The sequence below is a fragment of the Anomaloglossus baeobatrachus genome, chromosome 5, assembly GCF_048569485.1.
Source record: "Anomaloglossus baeobatrachus isolate aAnoBae1 chromosome 5, aAnoBae1.hap1, whole genome shotgun sequence".
Lineage (NCBI taxonomy): Eukaryota > Metazoa > Chordata > Amphibia > Anura > Aromobatidae > Anomaloglossus > Anomaloglossus baeobatrachus.
The window spans coordinates 547,161,636-547,189,198 of record NC_134357.1 but is presented as its reverse complement, the minus strand read 5'-3'; the positions used below and the strand labels follow the sequence as shown (position 1 = coordinate 547,189,198).

General features: G+C 42.7%; 1 protein-coding gene across 1 annotated transcript; it reads right to left on the bottom strand.

Annotated features, from left to right (window-relative positions):
- Positions 1-1,286: 1,286 nt before the first annotated feature.
- On the bottom strand, positions 1,287-26,726 carry LOC142312241 (uncharacterized). The gene is made up of 5 exons (XM_075351163.1): positions 26,557-26,726; positions 26,352-26,475; positions 26,171-26,268; positions 25,884-25,974; positions 1,287-3,734 (listed from the first exon to the last, which is right to left on the bottom strand). The coding sequence occupies exons 1-5, from the start codon at positions 26,578-26,580 to the stop codon at positions 2,071-2,073; spliced, it is 2,001 nt and encodes a 666-aa protein (XP_075207278.1). The 5' UTR covers positions 26,581-26,726; the 3' UTR covers positions 1,287-2,070.
- Positions 26,727-27,563: the final 837 nt, after the last annotated feature.

Genomic DNA, 27,563 nt, shown 5'->3' with positions numbered 1-27,563 from the left:
TTCAAATTGTCTCTCCAGGAAAGGAGACAAACTCTAGCGCTAGAGTTTGTCTCCTTTCCTGGAGAGACAATTTGAATATTTCCCAGAGGGGCATTGCAGCTATAAGTCCCCTTACTGGCAGCCAGACTGGCTTGCAAAGTCTCCTTAAAGAGAATAGTGTTCCCCCATGGTCAATAAAATATATAATTTGTCCCTGTGTAAGTTATTTTTGATGGCAAACAAACTACGATTTTCCAGTAAATTATTTCACACTGTAGGCAGGATAATGGGTTCTGAGGGCTTTTTTTGGCATGTTGAGTTGCACTTTTGAATGACAACATTCATTTTATCATGTGATATACTGGAAGGCGGGAAAACATTTCAAATGCATTAAAATTGTAAAAAGGTGCAGTTCCACAATTTATTATTTTTTTTTTTTTACCATATTCACTAAACGGTAAAACTGACCTGGCAATATGATTCTCCAAGTCAGTATAATTACACAGATTCAAAGTGTATGGTTTGATTTTTTTCTGAAATTTAAATGGTGAAAAAAATTTGGACATTTTTGCTTCGGTCACCATTTTTCGAGCCCCATAACGTTTTCAACTTTCAATATATATTACTGTAGTGTTAGCCAGAAAAAAATCAATGTAAATACTTTTATGCCCAAAAACGACAAAAGTATTCTAGGAGTGATATTTTTTCTGGTTAGCCAAGTCTTAGGCGGGCTTTGCACGTTGCGACATCGCAAGCCGATGCTGCGATGTCGCACGCGATAGTCCCCGCCTCCGTCGCAGGTACGATATCTTGTGATAGTTGGCGTAGCGAAAATTATCGCTACGCAAGCTTCACATGCACTCACCTGCCCTGCGACGTCGCTCTGGCCGGCGACCCGCCTCCTTCCTAAGGGGGCGGGTCGTGCGGCGTCATAGCAACGTCACACGGCAGGCGGCCAATAGCGGCGGAGGGGCGGAGATGAGCAGGATGTAAACATCCCGCCCACCTCCTTCCTTCCGCATTGTAGCCGGCGGCAGGTAGGAGATGTTCCTCGCTCCTGCGGCTTCTCACACAGCGATGTGTGCTGCCGCAGGAACGAGAAACAACATCGTACCTGTCGCAGCACCGGCATTATGGAAATGTCGGAGCCTGCACCGATGATACGATAACGACGCTTTTGCGCTCGTTCATCGTATCATCTAGGATTTACACACTACGACATCGCAAGTGACGCCAGATGTGCGTCACTTTTGATTTGAACCCACCGACATCGCACTTGCGATGTCGTAGTGTGCAAAGCCGCCCTTAGAATACTTTTGTTATTTTTGGACATAAAAGTATTTACATTGATATATAGTGCTATGTGATGTCTTATTTTTGCATCATAAGCTGTTGTTTTTACCAATATCATTTTGGTGTAGATACATTGTTTTTAGCACTTCTTATTGCATTTTATAACAGTGTTGCCGTTGACCCACAAAAAACATAATCCTGGAGATTTGATTTTTTATCTCATTAATTCTTTTCCCGATTGGAGTAATTTGCTTTACATTTTGATACATTGGACTTTTACAAATGCAGCAAAACCAAATATGTGTATTTTTTATTACTGTTTTAGTCTTAATGAGGCAAAAGGCTGTGATGTGAGCGTGTTTGTTTTTTTCATCCACATTTAAAAGTTTTTTTTTTTTACTTTTTTCTATATTTTATATTCCACTTAAGAGTCTTTACGCTGCAGTCATCTGATTGGCACTGCTATGTATATGGAATATCATGATCTGCTATGAATACCAACTACAGGCTGACTTTCACAAAAGAATCATTATGACAAGCGTGGAGGTCTTCAAGAAGACCCCAAGTGCCATGACAACACATCGGTGCCCCGCAAACACATCATGGGATTGCTAACGCGTGCGCACAGACTTATCTGCCCCATATCATTACGTGTTTAATGCCGCTATCCTCTGGCAGAAAAAATGTGGACTCAAATTCAGAGAGACATGATATACAATGTAAATGTGCGTCATGTGTTGTGAAGGGATTAAGAGGGTACCATTTTTGGACAAAACTTTTCCCACATTCTGGACATGTTTATTGCTTCTCCCCTTTGTGAGTTATCTGGTGCTTAACAAAACATGATTTATCTGTAAAACATTTCCCACATTCTAAACAAGAAAAAGGCTTACCCCCTATGTGACTAAAAAGATAAGATTTCTGGTTAAAACCTTTCCCATATTCTGAACATGAAAATGGATTCTCCCCTGAGTGAGTTTTCTGATGTTGAAAAAAAACTGATTTATGTGCAAAACATTTTCCACATTCTAAACAGGAAAACGACTTCTCCCCTGTGTGAGTTCTCTGGTGTCTAAGAAGATGAGATTTCTGGTGAAACGTTTTCCCACATTCTGAACATGAAAATGGCTTTTCCCCTGAGTGAGTTTTCTGGTGTTGAACAAGAACGGATTTATGTACAAAACATTTTCCACATTCTAAACAGGAAAACGACTTCTCCCCTGTGTGAGTTCTCTGGTGTCTAACAAAAACATGTTTCTGTACAAAACATTTTCCACAATCTACACATGAAAAAGGCTTCTCCCCTGTATGAGTTCTTTGATGACTAACAAGATAAGATTTCTGGTTAAACGTTTTCCCACATTCTGAACATGAAAATGGCTTCAACCCTGTGTGAGTACTCTGATGTTTAATAAGACTTGTTTTCTCTGTAAAACATTTCCCACATTCTGAACATGAAAAAGGCTTCTCCCCTGTGTGAGTTCTCTGGTGTCTAACAAGATGAGATTTCTGATTAAAAGTTTTCCCACATTCTGAACATGAAAATGGCTTCTCCCCTGAGTGAGTTTTCTGGTGTTGATCAAGAACTGACTTCTGTACAAAACATTTGCCACATACTAAACATACAAAAGGCTTCTCCCCTGTGTGAATTCTCTGGTGTCTAACAAAAACATGTTTCTGTACAAAACATTTCCCACATTCTGAACATGAAAATGGCTTCTCTCCTGTATGAATTCTCTGATGGCTAACAAGATAAGATTTCTGGTTAAAGGTTTTCCCACATTCTGTACATGAAAATGGCTTCTGCCCTGTGTGAGCACTCTGATGTTTAATAAGACTTATTTTCTCTGTAAAGCATTTTCCACATTCTGAGCATGAAAAAGGTTTCTCACCTGTGTGAGTTCTCTGATGACTAACAAGATGAGATTTCTGGTTAAAACATTTCCCACATTCGGAACATGAAAAAGGCTTCTCCCCTGTGTGAGTTCTCTGATGGCTAACAAGATGAGATTTCTGGTTAAACTTTTTCCCACATTCTGAACATGAAAATGGCTTCTCCCCTGAGTGAGTTTTCTCATGACTACTAAAAGTCCATTTTCCACATTCTGAATATGAACGTGGCTTCTCCTCATTATGATTTTTCTCATGCTTAACAAGACTTGATTTGTTGTTAAAATATCTCCCACACTTGGAACAAGAAAATCTATTTTCCTCTGTGTGAATTTTTTGATGTTGAACAATAGATGTTTCGAGGGAAAAACGATTTCCGTATTCTGAATACGAAAATGGCTTTTTTGATAGGACCTGTTTCAAAGGATGAGAAGATAGATCCCTGCTGTGAAAGGATGATGGAATATCCTGAGTAATGTCATTTGCTTCAATTACATTCTGTGAGATCTCAAGTTCATCTGATTTATGAATTGAAGATGTCAGGTGTCCCTCTGATCTTCTGGTACAGTCATCTGCCAAGAATAAAACCAATTATTATTTTGAATAAAATAATTGAAATTTATATTTTTCAACATTTCTACTTTAAATGTCAGTAAAAATAACAAGTTATGTAACAACATACAATTCACCAAGATAATGACAGTTCGAAGTTTAGTAGAAGACTTTATGGCATGAACCAGTTGAAAACCAGTGTGGTGTTCAATACTTTGTTCATTTTGCCTCCCAAATATTGGAATAAAAAGCCACCAAAAAGGTTTTCTAGAACAAAATAGTGGCAATAAAAATTTATATTCATTCCACAGAAAACAAGCCACCACTCACACCCATCATATGTCAATGGAAAAACAGGGTTTCCACATTATTAGTGGCTCAAAGACTCAAAGCAACATGGATTACATAATCCAATCCAGCAAAATCCACTCTCCCAAAGTCAAATCTACCCCTCTCATTTGAGCCTTGTGTGGCACCATTAGCATCCATGTATTTGGCATTGCTATAGTGAAAAGAACCCACTGAATTAACGGTGTCCGTGTCTCCTGAAGCACAATCTGGGCACTTTGTTTTGGGTAATAAAATGGGATATTTGCAATTTTCGCTCTCTAACATCTACTGCATGCTGACTGTGAAGTCAAAATAGTCACTAGTCCTATAAATTAATTCACTTAGGGTTACAATTACACATTAGGGCTTCTGGAAATATGTCACATCTCCTGTGGGATCTGCTTTAGTGACATTTGCTTCTGTCACCAAGTTCCACATTATTCATTCTGCAGGCGGCACTGGTGTTGGCAGAGACGTCGGAACCTGAAGCTCTGGGCAGTGCAGGTTCTATCCAATAACCAAGATTAAGATGGCTGGGACCTGTAATACCATCCAGTCTAGCAGTATGGGTGTGTGTGCAGTCCAGCTGGAGTAATCAGCTCTCTGCTTCAGCCAATTGGAAAGCACCCCACCCTAATAAAACTCAAAGTATATTGCTTGAAGCTGCCAGATATAGCCTTGTTCTCCTCTGGTTCAATCCTCTATATTCAGCTCCCAGCTTGTGTATTTGTTTCCTGTATTGACTCCGACCTGTTTTTTTATCAGATACTTTTTTATTGCATTTTAAAACTTTCATAAACATAACAAATTGTGAGGGTAGTCCTCACACATCCTCCCTCCCCTCCCCCCACCCTCTTCTGGTCTCACCCCTCCACTCTCTACATCCCTCTTTATTCACATAATGACCTGCCCTCCTTATTTCTCAGCCACTGCGATCTTTCCTTTCCTACCTATAGTCTAAATATCCTATCTTTCAGTATATCTAATGATGCTAATCCTGGAAGGTCCAGCCACTTGCTCCAGATCTTCTCATATTGAGTTTTCCTCCCCCTTTGAATATAAACATTTTTCTCCATATAAATAATATAATTCACTTTGTCAACAAATTCCTTACGTGTCGGTGCTTTTTCAGATAGCCAATATAAGGCAATTAATTTCCTTGTTGCATACAACAATCGTGCCACTGCCAGTTTCTCTTGTTCATCCACCCCCACTTCATCCACACAGCCTAGCACACACACCAACGGGTTTCTGGGTAGGTCCACTTGCATCACTGATTGAATTAAATTTAACAATGTGACCCAAAACCCTTGTAAACACGGGCATTCCCACAACACGTGCATGATCTCTGCTTCTTCCACAGTACATTTTGGACATTTGGAATCCGTTCTCACTCCCACTTTCTTCATCCACACGGGGGTTCTATATACTCTGTATATAACATATATTTGCGATAGCCGTTTTGCCTCGCTCAGAGATATTTTGATGACATATTGCAAAATAGACTCCCATTTCTCCTCCCCAATTTCTCCCAAATCTTCCACCCACCTTGCATATGCCCCAATTTGTTGCCTCCCAACCGACATGGACAGAAGTCCCCCGTAGACCATCGATATACATCCTGCCGTCCCTCTCTGCGTCCCTAATATATTAATTACACTATCTGATTGTATAACAATTGGTGTTATTCTGTTCTGCGATTCAAATGCGTGACGTAGCTGCAGGTATTTATAAAACATACTATGTCCCAGTTGGAAGTCTTTTAGCAGTACTTAAAAAGTCTTAAATATGTTTCCATCCATCACTTGGGAGAGGTACCAGATGCCAATTCTCCTCCATTGCTCAAATTCTTTAAGGGATAAAAATTCCAGAATGTTGGGGTTGTCCCACACGGAGGTATATCTAGTGAACCCGGTTACCTGCCTCACCTGTTTGATCTTACCCCATACTTTATCTATCAACTGTATAGTAGGATATGATGCAGAGTGTGGACGAAACTTTCCCGCCTCCAGACTTGCCAGCAGAGGTCCTTTTCCGATCACATATAGTAATATTTTCCCCGCTGAGGTCATCAAACCTGTCACACCCCACCCCACCATGTGTTGACTCTGAGCAGCTAAGTAATAGCACCAAGGGTTAGGTAGAGCCAGTCCCCCTTCATCTTTCGGTCTCTGTAAATATTCTAGCCTCATCCGTGGGCGCTTCCTTCCCCAGATTAAGCCTCGGAAAATAGAATTTATTTTATAAAACCTATTTTGTGGTAGCCACATCGGGGCGTTGTGGAGCACATAGAGCAGTTCGGGCATTAGTATAATTTTAGCTAAGTTGACTCTCCCCACCACCGTAAGGTACAGTTTGGACCAGGCCAGAATCTTTTGTTTTAACTTAAGTAAAAGGGGGGCGAGATTAAGACGTTCATACTCAATCAGTTTATTGGATATCATAAATCCCAGATATTTAAACTCTGACACCACCTGAACCGGAGCACAAGTCACCACCACATTGGAGGGCGTTTCATCTAGTGGCATCAAAATCGATTTGTCCCAATTTATTGTGGGCCCTGATATCCTTCCAAAGTTAGATATGACCCTCATTACCGCCTCCAAGGAACTCCCTGCATATCCCAGAAACAATAATAAATCGTCCGCATATAAGGCCACTTTCTCCTCCACACTCCCATATCGGTAACCCACTACACCAGGATCCCGCCGCATCACCGCCACCAGTGGTTCGATAGCGATAGCAAACAACAGGGGGGAAAGTGGGCACCCCTGCCTTGTGCCCTTAAAGAGAGAAAATCTATCTGACATGCTGCCATTCGCCCTAATTCTTGCCGTAGGAGTAGAGTACAACAGCTGCACCAACCTACTATATACTTCCCCAAACCTCATTGATCGCATCGTAGCCCATAGATACCCCCACTCTACGCTGTCAAATTCTCGTAGGAGAAAATAACCCTCCGCTCCTTATTTTCCGCCGGTATCTGCATATTCAGGTACAGTCTCCCAAGGTTAGTTGCCGTGGATTTGTTGTGCATAAATCCTGCTTGATCTGGGTGTATTAGGGATGTAATGACTTTGGTGAGCCTATTTGCAAGGATCTTAGCCAGGAGCTTTACATCTACCGTCAATAGTTAAATCGGTCTGTAAGAGGTTGTAAAATCCGGGTCTTTGCCTTCTTTAGGGAGTACCACAATTATTGCCTCCTACATAGACGACATCAGCTCTGCTCTCTCCAGACATGAATTATATACCTTAAGCAGCACCGGCAGTAAAGCCTCCCTATGTTGCTTATATACTTCAGCCGGAAACCCATCTACCCCTGGCGCCTTATCGTTCGCCATATCACTCAGAGCTAGCTCCAACTCCTCTAAGTTAAATGGCTCGTCTAGTAACTCTCTAGATTCCCTTGAGAGGACTGGCACCTGAGCTCTGCCTAGAAATTCATCCACCTCCCCCGCCTCCGGGTGCACCTTGACTGAGTATAGATCAGAGTAGAATGTTTCTAGTACTTTTAGGATCCCCGAGGTGTCCGTGACAACTGCCCCATCTACTGACTGTAACCGTGCAATATATGTCGATTCCCTCTGTGCCGCAGATATCACTGATAATAGGTGACCCGCCCGTTCTCCATTCTCAAAGGACTGCGTGGTCTGGAACATTTTCTTTCTCTCCGCCGCCTGTATGGTAATCTATTAACCATCTTTTGAGCTGCCTTCATCCTAGCTTTTGCGTGGGGTTTGATATTAAAGCATCTTCCGCCTCCCCCAATTCCTGAAACGCAAGCTGATTCTGCTTCTTGCCTCCGACTTTACCTTAGATATACCCCTTACATACAATCCCCTCAAGTATGCCTTCATTGCCTCCCAAAGCATTTCAATAGATGCCTATCCTTCATTGAACCTAAGGTATTCCCTTAAACTAACACTAATTCCCCCCCCCCCTTCTTCCACTAATTGTAACCAAAAGGGATTTAATTTCCATAAGGGTCTATTTTTGTTTTGTTGTTCCCCCAGATCTATTTCTACACACAGGGGCGAATGATCTGATACCGTCTTGGGGAAGTATTTAGTACCCACTACCAAACCTTGCATTGCTTCATTCAGTTACCCCCCATTTTTCGTACCTCATGTCTCCCTTTGTCCTAATGTGAATTCGGAATATTATTAAAATCTCCCATTACCATAAAGGGAACCCCCGGAAAGTCTGCCAATAAATTTATCAGACTGTGAAGTAGTTTGCTGCAATATGGCGGAGGTATGTATAGGGATATAATTACTACGGCTCTTGTCCCCAGCCTACAGGAAAGACATACATACCGCCCATCTTTATCCACGATGACCTTTGGGTCATTCCACATCAAGTGGACCAGTTTTAACTATATTTTTATTCAAATTTTTCAATAACATAACACTGGCATAATCGAATTCAGCATTGTAAATTCAATTCAAAAACATTACATTGTCATGTTTGATCATCCCAAATTCCATACCAATTTTTAAAATCAATAACCGTAACATGGCAAGATAAAGCAAAGGAAAGCAGCGACCCCTTAACCCATCATTCTTATCATTCCCCCCATTGAACCCTTGTGAACATGGTAATGACATACAATAAAGAAGTCCCACTCAAATCGGTTATTTCCCCCTCTCCTTTTAGTCAGCTTTCAGCCTTTCCTCCCCCACCTCCAAGCCATCCAATGTATCCTTCAATTTTTCAGTATGATACCACACTGTGTCTTTGAAAGGTGACATAATCCTGACTATCTCCTCCCGAGTACAATAGGCCAGTATGAATTTCTTCCATTTGTTAAAGTGCTGTCGTATTCTATCCACCCTTCTCTCTGCATCCAATCCTTCTATTTCAAGAAGATGCATGAGCTGACCCAAGATCTCTTCAATCGCGGGGACCCTAGACTCCAACCAATTTTTTAGTATCGCTCTCTTGGCTGCCAGAAGTATCACATGTATAAGTCTGGGTGGGTTAGTCATCTTCCCTTTGGTATCGTTCCCCTCCTCCCAATGGTGAAAAATAGCGAACCCAGGTGAGAGCCGAACTTCAAAACCCCACACCTTTTGTATACAACTTTTGATCTGTGACCACAATAAACTCAAATGGGGGCAGGACCACAACCCGTGAAGGAGATCAGTTCCACTACTCTTACACTTAGGGCAATACGTAAGCCTGTCTGGCTTTGTTGCTGATGGAGGGAGATTAAAACCATAAATTGCCTTGTGCATAATTCTAAATTGGGTTTCTCGCCAATTCTCATTTAAAATTGATTTACGAAGAGCATTCCACCCTCCCCTAATTTTTACCCCCATAGACGGGTCCTCAAATTGTTTTTCCCAAGATTTAAATAAACCTTCCGGGTGTTGTCCTATTAATAGATCACGCATGGCTCCATAAAGAAAAGAGATAGATGGTGAAGTTATTGAGTTCTTTACCAGACAATCAAAAGAGTTAAATACTACCTCCTGGGTCACATCATGCAACTGAGTCATAATACTATATCTCACTTGGTCATATTGGATTACTTGGTTAGGCCCCAGGCCATACTGCGCTATAATTTCGTCTCTACTCAACAATCTAGGCTCTGAGGTGTGCAAGAGATGAGCAACAGTCCTTATACCCCTCACCTTCCACTCTTCAAACAGCTTATTGCTTGTCCCCTGCACAAACTCTGGATTCCCCCATATAGGCAAGTATTTGGATATTTTATGGGGAAGTTTGTAGTTTTCCCTCAACGCCTTCCACGCTGCAATCGTGTCTATAAATAAGGAAGAGTGCTTGATTTTCACTGGGAGATTAGCCTGCCTAGTATGAAACAATGCCACCAGATCCCAAGGTTGTGCATAGTCTCTCTCAAGCTCCAACGCTGAATAATGCCTAGAGCCTTTAATCCAATCCAATATATATCTAGTCAAACAGGCTATATTGTAACCCCGAATGTTCGGCAAACTCAGACCTCCATGAACCTTAGATGCCATCAACTTCTTAAGCCCTATACGAGGGCGTTTCCCCCTCCAAATGAAGTGTGAAAAAGCTCTATTTAGCTGGACAATATCTTTATGCTTGAGAAGCAGGGGAAGTGTTTGAAGATGATACATTAATTTTGATATCGACATCATCTTAATTAGGTGGACTCTACCAATTAGGTTCAATGGAAGGTCGTGCCATCTTTTAAGATCTTGCTCTATTTGGCTCAGAAGGGGTGGATAGTTTAGACTATAGAGGGTTGCCGGAACGTTACCTATTTTAACTCCCAAGTATGTGATATATGACTTAGCCACTGTAATTCCTTCAAAAGGGTTCTGCTCCCGTGTTTGAACATTTGTCCCTCCCAGGTATAGGAGCTCGCACTTTAACGCATTAATCTTGAAGCCTGAGTACGCTCCAAACTCTCGCAAAATTTGTAAAATCTCGGGGACCTGCTGAGCTGGATTCGAAAGGAAAAGCAAAATGTCATCCGCAAAAAAAGCTGACTGAATTTGTCTATTATTTACAGAAATACCCTGGAAGGTGCTATGTGTAGATAACAATCGTACCAATGGTTCCAGAGCCAGATTAAAAAGTAATGGGGAAAGGGGGCAACCCTGTCTGGTTTCTTTCAGTAACGGAAAAGGGGCTGACAGATATCCTGGAATGTAAACTTGAGCCTTCGGATTTGTGTAAATTTCTCTAATGTAGGTATAAAATGACCCCGAAAAACGCATTTCATCTAGAACTCTATAAAGCCATGACCACTCAATATTGTCAAAGGCTTTCTCGGCATCTATTGTAAGCAAAGCGGGAGATTCTCCTTTCAGAGGCCGAAGGTTAACCCTATCCAGGACAAGAAGAACTTTTCTAATATTTAGTGTCCCTGATCTTTTCTGAATGAAACCGGCCTGTGCTGGGGAAATCAGTTGGGGAAGAATTATAGCTAGACGATTTGCCATAATCTTTGACATTATCTTCATATCTAGGTTGATAAGTGATATGGGCCTGAACGAACCAGGATCCTTCGGGTCCTTCCCCTGTTTAGGGATCAATTTTATATATGCCCGGTTATTATTTTGGAAAGACGCATTACCGTCTAGTATGCTATTATACAGCTCTAGTAATGTAGGTAAGATCTCTTCCTTTACTGTTTTATAGAATTCTCCCGTAAATCCGTCAGGGCCAGGGGCTTTATAATTATGCATGGAGTTGATTGTCCCCAATACTTCTTCCCCCGTAATTTTGGCATTCAGAAAAGTGCGATGCTCTTCTGTGAGTCGAGGTAGTGTCACTTTAGATAAAAGATTATTATCGGGAAATTTGTCTCGCTTTTCCGACGAATAAAGGTTTCTACAATACGTGCCTAAAGTCTCAATTATTGTCTTAGGGTTTTTGTGTATCTCCCCCTTTTGATTTTTTATTTGCATGGGTCCCTGAGTTATAATCCTATTTTTCGCTAAATTGGCCAGTATTTTCCCTGCTTTATTTCCAAAGCGATGTAATGTAGCTTCTTGCATTGACCTAGCCATTTGTTCCCGTTTTTCCGCCCACCCATTAAAAGCTCTTTGGGCTATTACCCATCTATCTCTATGGTCCCTATCAGGATGCTTTTGAAAAGAAGTATATGCTTCCCTCAATTTATGGGAGGTTTCAGTAAATTTAAGATGAGCCTTTTTCTTCAAATAGGAAACATGTGCTATCGTTCTGCCCCGTAATACTGCCTTCGCCGTGTCCCATAATAACATAGGTGTGTCTTTATGTTGATCATTATGTACCATAAATTCCGTCCACCATTCCTTTAATTTCAAGGAAAAATCTTCGTTATCTTTAAGGAAGGAAGGATATCTCCACAGATAGTCCGTTCCTCTGGGATAGATGTTTGCTAGGTCTAGCACCACCGGGGCATGGTCAGAAATCACCAAATCCTGGATAGTAGTTGAGTGGAGCGCACGTACCAGGTTCCCTGAAATAAGAAAGTAGTCAATGCGAGACCAGGAGCTATTAGCATGTGAATAGTGCGTAAATTCCCTATCCTGAGGGTGCAATAGTCTCCACGCATCCCATAAGGCCGTGGCATTTAACAGAGGACGCATAACTTTATCATGGCCGCGCGGTACATTTGGGGGGCATTTAGCATTTTTCCTGTCCTCTAGCACAGATACCACCGAGTTGAAATCCCCCCCAATTATTAGATTAAAATGGGCATGTTCTAAAATTTTGGCCTCAAGTCGTTGAAAGAATGATTTGTTGTTTTCGTTCGGGGCATAAATATTAAAGATTTTATAAATTCCTCCAGGTATCTCCACTGAGACCATCTGAACCCTACCTTCCGTGTCCGCATATGTTTCCAGGACTTGATGTTGTAATCTCCTACTAACTAATGTAATAACCCCTGCTTTCCTTTTAACTGAAGATGACCCATAGACTCCTCCAAACCACAATTTCCCCATCCTCTGCATGTCTGAACCTTCCAGATGAGTTTCCTGAAGGAGCGCAATGTCCGGTTTGAGGCGATTAAGGTGGCGTAATATCTTAATTCTTTTTTGGGGGGAACGTAACCCCTTAACATTCCAGGTGACTATTCTCATAAAGCACATGTAATAAATGGAAATCCTGCCTTTCGTTTACCATGTTTTTGCTGCCCTCCCTTGCCAAAAAAAAATTCAACCAATTAGACAATTGAACATAGTGCTCACTTGCAATAATGAGAGTAGTAGTAATAATAATAACTCTGTGTAAAATCTTTGCTACTTCACTTGAATCCAAAATCCCCAAACATTTCAAACATCTCCCTCCCCTCCCCCCCCCCCCCCCCAACTATTCCATAATACTCAAGACTTCACTTTTTTCTGATCATTTTCCAAGCTCAGTCAACCTTATACTTGTATAGCATTTAACCAATATAAAGGAGTGTCCCACCTACAAAGAAAGAGAGAGAAGGAAAAAAAAAAAGGTTCTCTTTCCTTTCCTCCGCCTCAGATTTCTTGAACTTTTTCCACTGCGGCTTCTCCAACCTAAATCAAAAACAGGTGTCCCACCTTGAACTTTACACATCCGACAGTTGTCTATTTGTCTCAGGTTCCCTTAAGTTCCTTGTTTTGTTGTCTCCGGTCCTTCGGGGAAGCTGTAGCGAGCTTCACAGAGCTCCCTTTGGTCACTCTCTGGTCCGGTGAGTCGTTGCGCCCTTGTCCTGGAGAATTCCTGAGGTCACGAGGACTGCTGATCCGCTCAATAAAGGCCTCTGCCTCCTTTGGACTTGAGAAAGAATTGTAGGATCCATCCTGATGTCTGATAATCAACGTTGCCGGGTACTTTAACTGGAAGCGTATATTTCTCTTAAATAAGGCTGAGCATATGTATGAGAATGCCCTCCGCTGCCGTGTGACCTCCGCAGAAAAATCCTCGAAGAGCAAGATGCGCGAGCCTTTCACCTCCAAGGGATGTTTCAATTTCTTGTATACCTGTAATATTTCCTGTTTATCGGAGAAGTCCAAGTATTTCATTATGACTTGTCTTGGGCGTCTGTTATTTTCACTCTCATCACCTCTCCTTGGCGGACCAATGCGGTGCACCCTTTCCACTTTTCTCCTTCCTGCTACTCCCAGGGTTGTAGGAATAGTGGATTCACACAATGTACGTAGCTCACCAACCGGGTATGTTTCAGGCAGGCCGACAATGCGCAAATTGCTTCTTCTGGAGCGGTTCTCCAGATCGTCCACACGGTCCCTCAGGGTCAGATTCTCCCTGGCCAGACGCATGACTGTAGTGTGGTCAGAGCTGAAGTCCTCCTCTAACGTCGACATTCTGGTTTCCATAGCCGCAACCTGTTCCACCGTCTCATCAAGTTGGTTCTGTATGGCACTGAGAGCTGTTGCTATTGATGCTTTAATTGTAGCGGAAATGTCAGGTAGCAAACGATTGGCGACTTCATCAGCCAGACGCTTATAATCCATACCCTCCATTGTTTTGAATACATCCGGGGTCCCCGGGGAATCCTCCATCTCCATCTGATGAGTATTTTCAGGTGACCGAGGGACACTTAATTCTGTATGGGCAGTCACAATCTTTTTTTCACACTGTACGCTGGATGTATGAGGATTTTGTGTTTTGGAGCTGCTGCGCAGCAGGTATCTTTCCATCAAATAGTGAATGAAGGGACGTAAGTTTTGACACTGATTTAGTGTGGGTTGTCAGACAAATCTTGATTCTGCTCCCCCTTTTGTTTATTCTCACTTTCACCCCTTTCTCCCCCCTGCCAGAGTTATATGAATTCTCACTGTCCTGTAACTTTGCAGGGATGTATGTTTAAACTTCCCTCCTTCAGCTTCCCTCACTTTTGCAGGAGCATTGCACTGAGTCTGTATGTCTAGAGATTCAGCCCCTGCTTGTTAAGCACAGGTCTGGACAGGATGGGGGAAGGGCCCAGGGATTCCCTGCTTTTTAACTCTGCTCTTTGCAGAACTTGTCAGTAGCTTTGTTTGCTGCTGATATCTTATCAGGGCTCCAGGAGATTTATTATTCTGCTGCCGGTTAACTGTTTAGTGCTGGGGGAGTGAGTGATCTGTGCAAGGTAAGCCCTCAGCTGTGTCCTGCTCTCTGTGTACAGATCTGATTTTAGTGCAGGGCAGGCTCCGGCGCCATCTTTATCACGCTGCCAGATCTTGAGAGGGAGGGGGAGAGCGAAGTTCACCGCGCTGTTTCAACTGATTATCTCCACGGCTCTCCATGAGCTTCCCTGCATGCAGCAACTTCACTCACCAGTGGTATGGAGCGGGGGAGGCTGGTGGGTTGTCCGGTATATATGTCAGAGCTGCAGGGAATGACAGAGCTCAGGCGTCCTGTGTCCTACATGATCAGCGCAGGATCCGGAAGTCCAAGTGGACCAGTTTTAAAAATCGTCCCCACTCGACCTTCTCCGATTTTGCTGAAAATTTATAAGGATGTACATGTATGTTTGAAAAGAGGTTCTGTAAATTTTTAGGGCCAGATCTCAAATACATTGGGCACTGTTGACCTTTCACTGGAGGTCCCACCAAGCCTGCGGCTTCAGCTAAGAGGATTTTGCAAACTTTGGCACATAGCCATTAGAGTTCTATACTGGCTATGATGCTGAAATTTGGCATACTAGCTCAACTTTTGCTGCTAAACACGATAAAATTATTACCGGCTATGACAAAACAATATTTCAGCCGCAATTTTATGTCAAAGTAGCTTGTAAAACGTGTCGCATAAAATTTATGCCTAACTTTGCCCATATATAACTCAAGACCAAACACCAATAGTAACTGGTGCTTTGCCCTGTACACCAAACATCTACATGACTTTGCATTGCTGCAATATCACGGTCAAATCATATGTATTTGTGGAAATATTCACACCCACATATGATGACAAACTTTAAAAAAACGAATTTTACCTATTTTTAGGTCAAATTTCTCAAAAAGGGTACCCCTAAAATATATTAATTCTGATATCATTAGAAAGAGCACATTTTTCTCTACAAGGATCATTGTTTTTTTTATTGGAGTCTCTCAGTTTAAGAAAAGGAAAATGCCACTGAACATGGTGTTATTTATTAATACACAATGAATGGTAACTGCACTATTCAAACCCTTGCGTTGGTCCATGGTGGTTATACCACAACCAATTCACTAAGAATTGGTCTTATAATCCTATTAAGAATTGTAATAATGCTGTCTTTCGAGAATTGGCAGCCCCATCGCCTAGGAGCCATGGCCGATAGCCGTGCAAGGCCAGCCACGGGCGGTCTCTTTATCGCACGTTCTGAAGCCTGAGGGTGGGTGTCTTTGCCTAGGATCCCAAGCCTAATATTGGGTATCTTTTGTTGGTTCCCAAGCCATAATGTTCAGTCTCCTCAATAAGAGGAGAAAGCGGGGAGAAAATGATAAACAAAAAAGGGGGGAGGGGAGAATAAAAATGAATTCAGTATTTATGCATTGCGAATCCAGTATGAGTTGGAAAGTCCCTTTCCATAGCCAGGATTACATTTCCTCCCATCCTCAGTGGTGTTTGCAGACCCCTTTCCTCTAGAGTCCATTAAATGTAGATTTAAATTTAAATTGCCGGGGTGAACAAAAAAATATATATATTTTTTTTTCTTTTAAATTTTCAAACAGGAACTCCTCCCCGGCAACCATAACATATTATTCTTCCTCTACACCACTGCATGCGATGAGAGGTAGGGTGTCCCCAAAAGTCAGTCTCCAGCTTCCCCTTCACGACCTTCCCGCCGTAAGCGTTCATTGCCATCCAGCCATCTTTGCGCTTCCTTAGGATACAGGAAAAAGTGCACTGTTCCTCCCGCTACCGCTCTGAGTTTCGCCGGGTACATCATGGAGTATACCAGATTTAGTTGTCTCAGCCTTCTCTTGATGTCAATGAACTTGGCTCTTTGCTTTTGCACTTCTATGGAGTAGTCTGGAAAATGGATATCTTGGAGCCATTGATGATCAAGTCCGGGTGTCCTCTGGCATGCTTCAGGATATTTATCCCTGTCTCTGTAGTGCAGTATTATGGCCAGGACAGGTCGCGGCGGGTGTCCAGAAGGAATGGGGCGGGTGGGAACCCTATGGGCTCTTTCCACCGCATATAGAGGGGTGAGATGCTCATATCCAATTTTACTTTTCAGCCATTCCTCAAAAAATTCAGTTGGGGATGTACCTTCCCCTTTCTCTGGAACGCCAATTAATCTCAGGTTATTACGTCTCGATCTATTTTCCAGGTCATCCGTTTTTGCTAGGAGTGCTGCTATTTGCTTTGCTGCACGCTGCCCGTCTGTCAGATCCTGCCATGCGGTCCTCTATGATACTGACTCTCTGCTCAACTTCTCCTGTCCTGTCTTTGACTTCATGAAGCTTGTGCCGCATGGATGCCATGCCTTCTCTGAGGCTCCCCAGCTGCTGGGTCACCTCAGTAATAGATGCTCTGCATAGCATTACTGCTGTGAGGATTTCTCTCAGTGTGGGTTCTTCAGGGATATTCTGTGTGCCTGTCAGATCCCCTAGCTCTGCTGCCTGAGATCTGGGATCTGTCTCTCCCATGCAGGCCTGAGCGCCATCAGCTCCCCTCACTGCTCTCCCCCCTCCCCCCTCCTTCACTCAGCACCATGCTGTCTGCAAGTCCCGGATTCATCTCCAGCTCACCTCTCACTGTCTCTCCGTGATGGCCACTGCTCTCCTGCCTGGCAAAACGCTCCAGCTGTGTTGCAGCCTGTCCTCGGATCTCCTCAGCGTCTGCACCTTTATCTTTTCTCTGCTCAATGCTGTCCACGGCGCCATCTTGATTCTGCCTCTCCACTTCTCCCACCGGCTTTTTCGGCCCCCTCCTTTTCATATCGGTGCCAGTAAGCACTGCAATCAGGTCAAGGGGGTCAGAGGGTCTTCTGAGAGAGTGTTTTCGGCCTTCTTCCCTAGGGATTTCCTTGGTGCTTGGCAGAAGCTACAGGATCTGCTTCCACTAACATACCGAGCTAGGCCCCGCCTCCGACTTGTTTACTGACTATTTGTGCCTCTCCCCGGGAAGGTCCAGAACCATATATAGTGGTGAAAGAGCAAAAAGCAGTGCAATCCCAATCCGGTTTGTGGTAGCCGTATTTTGAGCTACCAGGTGAACACGCAGAGTGACCCAGTTTCATTGTGTTTGCAAACTATTTAAGGAAAATCTGCGTTTTAATAGCTAAATTGAGCTCCTTCCCATCTGAGCCCAGCCATGTGCGCAGACAGCACTGTACGACCATGTATCAGGCATTAAAATACCAACCAATACAATGCAAGCCAGAATATATAAGAATCTATAAATCATCATTTCAATCGCATATAAAATACAATAAAAACGAATGGACCGACCCAAGTGACGGATGGAATTGATGCAGGGGACCTGGCACCAACACTACAATGATAAAAGACCGACAATTCTTAAGCTGTTTAAATTGTAAATGTTACAACCAAAAATAGATGCAGCAATAGATGACCTACTTCACATTAATCAATAGGGCTTACGTTATACATTCACTAGTGTGAGAGCCTATATAGGCAAAATGAAGGCATCATTCATAACATAGATAGTAATACAATTACCAGCATATAAGGTCAAAGTAAGGTGACAGTAAGGTATATTTTTAAGGCTGCTTGCACATTGCACTTTTACTTACGTTCAGTGGTCCCGTCGGAGCATCTGTCCAAACCAACCCTCCCCCACCCTGCATGTGCCGACAGGGCCATTGACTATAATGGAGCAGACTCCATTAGCGTGTGCTCTGTCTTGCTCCATTTTCGGGCATATACGTTTTCTGCAGGTGAACACCAGAACGTAGTCGACTACGTTTTGGTTCCGCCTGCAGAAAACGTATATGCCCGAAAATGGAGCAAAACAGAGCACACGCTATCGGAGTCTGCTCCATTACAGTCAATGGCCCTGTCGGCGCATTGCGTCCAAAATACGTTTTGCAGGGTGGGAGAAGGATGCCCTGACGGGACCACTGAACGTAAGTAAAAGGGCAATGTGAAAGGGGCCCTATATATTCTGGCTTGCATTGTTGCATTGTATTGGTTGGTGTTTTGGTTCTACTATATGCATTGAGCTTTCCATACTGGTTCTGGGTTTGGTGTTTAATATATGTCGGACATTATAAGATTCAGAAGTTGGAAAATAATTTGTAAAGTCTATTTGTTTCCTATTACCCTTTCTAAAATGAAAAATTGAGGCGACATCAACACTTTAGTGAAAAATATTTTTTTTTTGTATTCCACTTCCATTGCAATTCCATTGCATTGTGGTATTTCTTGAATGTGATTTTTTTGATACTATGAAGACTGTCATTTTCTAGAATCTAGGCCCTCAAAATAAACATATAAACACTTGTTGCTAAATTTGTAAGCCTTTGATCATCCTAAAAAAATATAAAAGGGGACGTTAGAAAAAGTCTGCTGACCTAAAGAAGAAATACGGTAAATGTTATTTATTAACTATTTTGTGTGGTATCAGTATCTGTTCTAAGAATATACAAATGTAAAGATTAAAACATACAAATGTTTCTAAATTATTTGGTAATTTTCAGGTATTTCAAAAAAACAAATGCAAAATATATCAACCTAAAATGACCATAAGTACAATGTATCATATAAACATCTCAGAATCACTGGAATCAGAAAAAGCCTCCAAAGTTATCACCTCATAAAGTGACATGTGTCAGATATAGAAAATGGGGCCTGATTGGGAACAGAAAACCGGCTGCGGGAATGGGTTAAACCAGAGGATTTGGGGCACTAAGTACTGTAGTCAAAATTTGTGAGCATAGACAATAACAAATCTACTGATATCAAACTCAACAGTTTTCATCAGTAAAATAATGAGTAAAGCCTGCTTTACACGTTACAATGTATCGTGTAGCCCCCATCGTTTTTGCGGCACGGTCAATTTCTTGCCCGTGTTGCACAATGCTGTGACCCCCCGTCACATGTACTTACCTTCCAAACGACCTGGCTGTGGCAGCGAACATCCACTTCCTGAATGGGGAGGGACGTTCGGCGTCACAGCGACGTCACACAGCGGCAGGCCAATAGAAGCAGAGGGGCGGAGATGAGCGGGACGTAAACATCCCGCCCACCTCCTTCCTTCAGCATTGCCGGTGGGATGCAGGTAAGCTGTGTTCATCGTTCCCGGGGTGTCACACGGAGCGATGTGTGCTGCCTCGGGAACAATGAACAACCGGACGTTCGATTTTTAGAAAATGAGCGACGTGTCAGCGATGAACAAGAAGGTCAGTATTTCTGCTCGTTCATAGCTGTCACACGCTACGATATCACTAACGATGCCGGATGTGCGTCACTTACGACGTGACCCCGCCGACATCTCGTTAGATATATTGTAGCATGTAAGCCCGCTTAACTAGTGGTGAGACATCTCTAGGGTAATTTTAGGATGTGGCTTGGTGGCTCTTGATAATCTAAGCTATCAGATGAGTTTCTTGAAAAAATATTAAACATTTAAAAAAAAACTTTTTAAAACAGTGCAGAACTTAGGTGTCTTAAATGTAGATCTGGGGCATTTTGCAATGGTAACCTTTTTTAACCCCTTACTGCTAAAGCCAGTTTTCACCCAAATGTTTCAATTTTGACCAATGTCACTTTATGTAATAACTTTGGAAAGCATTGACTAATCCCAGGGATTCTGAGACTGTTTTTTTCGTGACACATTGTACTTAATATTAGTGGTAAATTTAGGTACATATGATTTACATTTACTTATGAAAAAAATGGGAATTTGATGAAAATTTTGCATTTTTTTGAACTTTGAATTCTTATGCTCTTTAGGGCTCACTCACATGGCGTAGATTCTCTCAAGCGAGAGAATGTGGCCAGTTATGTTAATGATACTCAGCTCAAACTCTGATCCAAGTTTGAACGGAGTGTCAATTTACTGTGATCCGATTCTCTTGTACGAGACAATTAGAGAACATGTGAGGAGTGTGAAAAGACACCTGGTGCAGTTAGCAACTAAACAACCAGGTGTCGCTTAAGTACAACCAAATAGGATATACTAGCAGAAACCGAAGGAGGAGCAGAACCCAGGGGAGAGTAATCAAAACAGGCCAAGATAGATGCAAAGAGAGGTAGCGTCAGGACAAAAGGAGGAAGTGAGGCAGAGTCATAACAAGTCGAGGTCAGTAAACCAAGGCAGTCAGTCAGAGGGTAGGGACGAGAATGGACAACAGAGTTGGGAAAGAAAGGAGAAGGAGGGTAATACAGCAGGGGGTTTATGGAGGGAGTTGGGCAATACACCGGGACGGGGAAACAAGGAGGTGAGACGGAGGGGGTCACAGAGAGGTCAGGGAAAGCAGACATAGGCGAAGGAAGGCAGTCAGGAGGGCTGGAGGAGGGGAGCGATAGCGGGATAGGATCAGGGAAGAGACGAGCAGAGCACTAGCCGAGCACTAAACAAAACTGGAAATATCACTGGCAGCGCGGCAGCAGGGTTGGCTCTGCTATAATGTGGAGGAAGATCCAAATCGAGGTTAGAGGGACCCCTCCCCAATGGTCAGGGAGAGGCTGAAAACCCGGAGGAGATCGCAAGGGGTAAGCCAGCTCTGCATGGGACGCCCAGCCGAGCAAGGCAAGAAACTGTCTCTGCAGGACGACAGGTCTGCAAAGCATGGTCATGACAAGGAGAATCCTAATTTCTCCATCTTCTCCATCGACTATGTCAGCATGTAGAACAATCTGTGAAAATTAATTTAGAAGTGAAACAAGACCAAAAACAATAAATTAACTCCTAAACTGTTGTCAGTCAGTCAGTTGTCGGTGAGTGGGGGGGCGCCATTTGCGTAGGACTAGGAAGCCGACCTCAGCGGCAAGGTAGGCCCTACTAAGGTCATCCTGCCTTGCCCCTATATATTTATATTACCACATTGTTGTTTCTAATGAGTGTTGTTTGTTATGGGACTATTTCCCATTTTTAATATTTAATCTAATAAAGTCAAAATTTTAGGAGTTATTTTTTTGTTTGTGTCAGCATATATTGGATTGCATTTGAATGACATCCGAGTTCAGTCCGATGTTTTGCACGCACCCATTGACTTGAATGGGTGCGCGCCAACCAATGTATGCTGCCAATTGCAGCATGCAGCAACATTTTCTCATGGCAAATCAATACTAAAAAAAAGCGCTACTCGGCACCGCCCCATAGTATAACATGGGGCCAAGTGCTATTCGACAAACCATTGGATATCACTCAGCCATCTTAAACGGTCGTATGAGTGAACCCTAAAGCACACAGTCATACCACTAAAATTAATCAATAAATAACACTTACTGAATGTTAACCTTACATCAGCATTATATTCAAGGGTTTAAAATTTTAGCAGCAATTTTTCATTTTTACGACAAAATTTACAACTTGACTTTTGGGGGCCATTATGTAAAAAAAACCCAAACAAATAAAACAAAGTTGACCCCATTTCAAAAACTGCACCTTTCAAGGTATTCAAAACCATATTTAGGAAGTTTGTTTTAATTTATGTGAAGACTTAAAAGTAGAAACAAAAAATAAAAAATTAGTTATTTTTCACAAAAATGTTAGGTTTAGCCCCAAATTTTCTCAAAGGTAATAGAAGAAAATTGACAATTTTTTATGCAATTTCTACTGAGCATGACTGTTTGGGCACACAGCGGGGCTTGGAAGGGAAGGAGCACCATTTGGATTCTGGAGTTAAAGAATTTATCTAGGGGTGCAGTCAGCATAGTGAACCCCCCTCGTGATTCACAGAATTGTATAACATTGTGCTGTGAAAATTACCTTTTCTTTCCACAAAAATGCTGATTTAACCCCAAATTTTTCATTTTCTCAAAAGTAGATAGAGAAAATGGACCACACAATTTGTTGGCCAATTTCTCCCGAGTAGGACGCTACCTCACATGTGGTTGGAAACTACTGTTTGAGTGCACAGCAGGGATCAGAAGGATAAGAGCACTACTTGAATTTTGGAGCACTATTTTGGCTGGAATAGATTGCGGATGCCATGTCACATTTGAAGATCCCCTGACATGCAGAAACCCCCCACAAGTGAGCTGATTTTGGAACCCACTTTTCTCAAAGAATTCATCTAGCTGTGCATGAGCATCATCAACCCACAGAGGATTCACGGAACTGTATAAGATTGAGCTCTGTAAATGAAAAATTACCATTTTTTTTCCACAAAAAATTTGTTTTGGCAGAAAATGTTTTCAAAATGGAGAAAACTGATGGTACAATTTGTTCAGGAATTAATTCTGAGTATGTCGATACCTCATATGTGGTCGAAAACTACTTTTGAGGCACAGTGTAAAGCTTGGAATAGAAGGAGCGCTATATTTGGGTACAAATTTGGCTGAAATGGTTTGGTGGTGTCATGTCTCGCCGACAAAACCACTCACATGCCAAAAAAGCAGGACCCATAAGTGACCTCACCTTACAAACTACACTCCTCAATGAATAAATCTAGGGCTTCAGTAAGCATATTGGCACTACAAGTGTGCCACCGAATTTTATACCATTGAGCAGTGAAAAAAAAAAAGAATTCAATTGTTTTCACTAAAATGTAGTTTTAGCCCCAACTGTCTAATTTTTAAAAGGGCTAATAAGAAAAAAAATGGACATCATAGTTTGTTGTACAACTCCTCCTGAGTTCGCCAATACCCTACATGTAATACAGAACAACTTTTGAGGCAGAGTGCAAAGCTCAGAATGGAAGGAGCGCCATATTGGAGTGCAGATATAGTTGGAATGGTTTGTAAGTTTCAGGTCATGTTGGCAGAGACCCTGACGTGCCAGAACAGCAGAAACCCCCACAAGTGACCCAATTCTGCACACTGCAGCCCTCAATAAATTCATCTAGAGGTGAAGTAAGCATATTCACTACACAGGTGCTTCAAAAAATGTTACAATATTGGGCAGTGAAGCAAAAATAATTACACTTTTCGTAGTAATATATTGTTTTCGTCCCAGATTTCTAATTTTCCCAAAAGGAAATAAGTAAAAATTTCCTCATAGTTTGTTACACAATTTCTCTTGAACGTGGCAATACCCAACATGTGACTGTACAGTACTGTTTAGCCACATGGCAGGGGCTCATGAGGGAGGAGTGACATTTGATTTTTGTAGCACAGATTTTCCTACAATAATTTGCGGACTCCATTTGCAGAGCCCTTAAGTGGCAGAACAGCAGAAACCCCCCAAACTACTCAATTTTGGAAATTACACTCCTCTGGGAATTCATGTGCTGGTGTGGCAATGATTTTGCTTGTGGAAAACAACTATGGAGTCAAACGCAGTGAAAGTTGCAGAATGAACATTGTAAATATGCCAATGTAGTGCCCAGTACATTGTAGTATCCATAATATTGTGCCCAGCTTGTGCTTTTTGAGACACACAACCCGTAAATTAACTGGGCTTTCCTCGCTACAGTAATGTCAGAAATGTGGACGATAACTGTGACTAGGGCACACTCTGGGGCTCAGAAGGAGCGCTTCTCCAGGGACTTTTTGCTTCCAGTTACATGGAAGCCCCACTATATTTCCATTAAAAAATGATGGACCTGAGTGGGGACTTGTTTGTTAAGGGACGAGTTGAAGCATTTATTGGTAACATTTTGGGGTAACAATTATAGCAAGGATTTAAAAAAAAATGTAACTTTTAATATCAATATTCTAAAAACATGATACAACAAAGTGCAGTGCAGTGCATGAATAAATAAAAATCAGAAAGATCTCACCCAGTACTTCTCCTGAGGAGATCAGATGCCACCAGAACAATCCAAGGCAGAAGCAGGCCAAAACAGACCCACGGGGGGGGGCAACCAGTCTCAACGTTCCCTACCCCTGTCGTGCCCCTGCAGAAGTTGCTTCCGCCCTTACAAGGGCAGCACCCAAGTCAGGAATGCTAGCCCTGATGACAAATACACCCTCCCAACGCGTTTCCCTCTCTATACAATAAGAGAGTTCCTCAGGGGAGAAAATCTTCAAGTAAAGCCTGCAATGGCAGGACAGTACTACACAATGTACATTGGTGGTACAGATGTGTAAACACACAATGCACGTTAATGGTGCAAATGTGTATGCTAGTGGCCAGTGGGACGCTCATCAGCGTCCCACTGGCCACTAGCATACACATTTGCACCATTAACGTGCATTGTGTGTTTACACATTTGTACCACCAATGTACATTGTGTAGTACTGTCCTGCCATTGCAGGCTTTACTTGAAGATTTTCTCCCCTGATGAACTCTCTTATTATATAGAGAGGGAAATGCGTTGGGAGGGTGTATTTGTCATCAGGGCTAGCATTCCTGACTTGGGTGCTGCCCTTGTAAGGGCGGAAGCAACCTCTGCAGGGGCACGACAGGGGTAGGGAACGTTGAGACTGGTTTCCCCCCCCCTTGGGTCTGTTTTGGCCTGCTTCTGCCTTGGATTGTTCTGGTGGCATCTGATCTCCTCAGGAGAAGTACTGGGTGAGATCTTTCTGATTTTTATTTATTCATGCACTGCACTGCACTTTGTTGTATCATGTTTTTAGAATATTGATATTAAAAGTTACATTTTAATTTAATTTAAATCCTTGCTATAATTGTTATTCTAATCAGGATTTGGTCTGTACTGCTATTGCCATTGCGGCAGGATTGCTTTTCTATTAACATTTTGGGGTACAGAAAATTTTGGATCAATTCACAGTATAGTCAAAATGTGGCATTCAAAAGTGGCATTCAAAAAGGCATATAGGCAGTCGGTAGGGGGCTAAAAAATTGGAAAGTCAGGATAATTGGAAACTCTAAGTTGTTTTTGTACAGAAATTCACTCTGTGCTTTCGCTGCGCATTTATTGTAGTTGATCATAAAAGCGAAGTTTGCCCAGGTGTTGTAGGGACCATATAAGCACTTTGAGCAGCACAGAAGGGAGAGAAGGTAGAGCAATCCTTCATGATGCCAGGATTCTAGGAAGGAAACAGCATCATTACCCTCCGCTTTCTCTAAAAGGCCCTTCAAAATATTTTTCTTCAAGTGATTTTCTAACTTGTCAGCACATTCTACGTACGCTGTCATTTCTACATTACATATCTGGGCAGGTGAGGGTCAACATCTTCTAATTCCAGGAGATAGGTGGATCCTCCCAAGATGTAAGTTATATAGAAGAAGGGCATTCAGTCCCAATAGAAATGCCAACAGTTTCAAGTGAAGGAGACATTTGTGGCATAGTGGCAGAATAATGACCACATGATTATGATATGGCCGGACTACAGAACCGAGAAAGCAGCCACAGCCGGTGACTGAGATGAATCTGTGACTTCTCTACATTTAGTGGTCACTACTCACCTGGGTAGCCATATGTAGGAATCTCCTCTTTACACCGCTCATCACCCCTCACATATGTCTCTATAGTATTAATATGGGTCAGATCTTCACCCTGAAACAAATATTGTAAAAGTCACAGACAGATGGAGAAGTCACATCTATGATGAGCTCTAATCCTGCCATCTCCACCGCTCTCATTACACAAGTATAAACACATAATACTGGTGGATAAAACAAGACTGAGCACAAGACCTTCACAGCCGTCTACACATCATAGGGAGATTTCATGACACCTTCTCTCCATCTACCTGATGATCCTGAGGAACATTGGGGTCTTCTTGTTTACAGTCCTGTGGGAGAAGAGGACGGGGACATCTCTCTGGTGTTGTCTTCTTACTGGATAGACCTGGAGGAAACACATACAGGGACTGAATTCATTCTTTACATACAGATAATTATATGCCGTGTGTATTTAGTCCTGTCTATTACCTGGTGATGTGAGGGGCTGGGGAACCTTCATCATGACGTCCTTGTACAGTTCTTTGTGTCCTTCTAAATACTCCCACTCCTCCATGGAGAAATAGACGGTGACGTCCTGACACCTTATAGGAACCTGACACATACAATGATACCGTCACCCCCGATCCCTTCATAGCGTTACTGTATAATGTCCCAGCATTCCCAGCGGTGTCACCTCTCCAGTCAGCAGCTCAATCATCTTGTAGGTGAGTTCTAGGATCTTCTGGTCATTGATGTCCTCATGTATCGGGGGGTGAGGTGGAGGCCACGTAATTGGGCTCAGGGGTCTTCCCCATCCCTCAGACACAGGGGCCTGACAGCGCTCACTAGAGGTCTTCTTCACTACTGTGTAATCCTGGTTATGGAAAGACACAGTAATAAATCTCACTCCACACATTTCCAGAGTCCTCACCTCTCCAGTTCTGTCCATCTGTTTTTCCCATAGATAGGAATGGTGTAATGTGACGTCATCAGAATCTCTCACCTCTCCAGTAAGCCGGAAGAGGATCTCTAGGGTGAGGTGTAATATCCTCTCCACCATCTTGTCCCTGTCCATATCCATCCTTCACGGGGCAATCAGGAGAATTCTCTTCTATAGGAGATCTCCACTGAGAGGATCCGATATTGTAGAGACCTGAATGGAGAGAAGATGAGCCAGAAAAAATGACAAACCTAAACATAAAATCGATTAATGAATACTTGAAATATTGATAAAAATGTTAAAAACGTAAGGCTTATAATACGGATGGTCCCTAAACACTATTGGCCGGCCTCTCCATGTGCTAAAAAAAGCCTCATCTGAATGGGGAGTGAAAAGTGAACCTGGCAGAGCTTACAGGTAAAGCCTTGTGTGGGAAAGATGGGTTAATAAGGCTATGGAGTTCTGGAAGGGTGTCTTTATTATTGTGGAAAAGTAGGACAACAAATATTCACTAGGAGACTTTATCACAGTGATTGCCAGGGGCGTAACGACCGCTGTCGCAGCAGAGATAGCAACTGCAACTGAGCCCGGCACCCGCCCTGCAGAAAAGCAGCTGGCTACCACTCTCTGTGAGAGAGTCTGTCTGTAAGAGCAGACAACATGGTTGCTATGGGACTCGCGAGTCAGGGGGGCCCGGTGCCAGTAGCGGCACCACGCTCCCCATGCTCATCGCACACAGTGCTCGACGTCTCATTGCAACA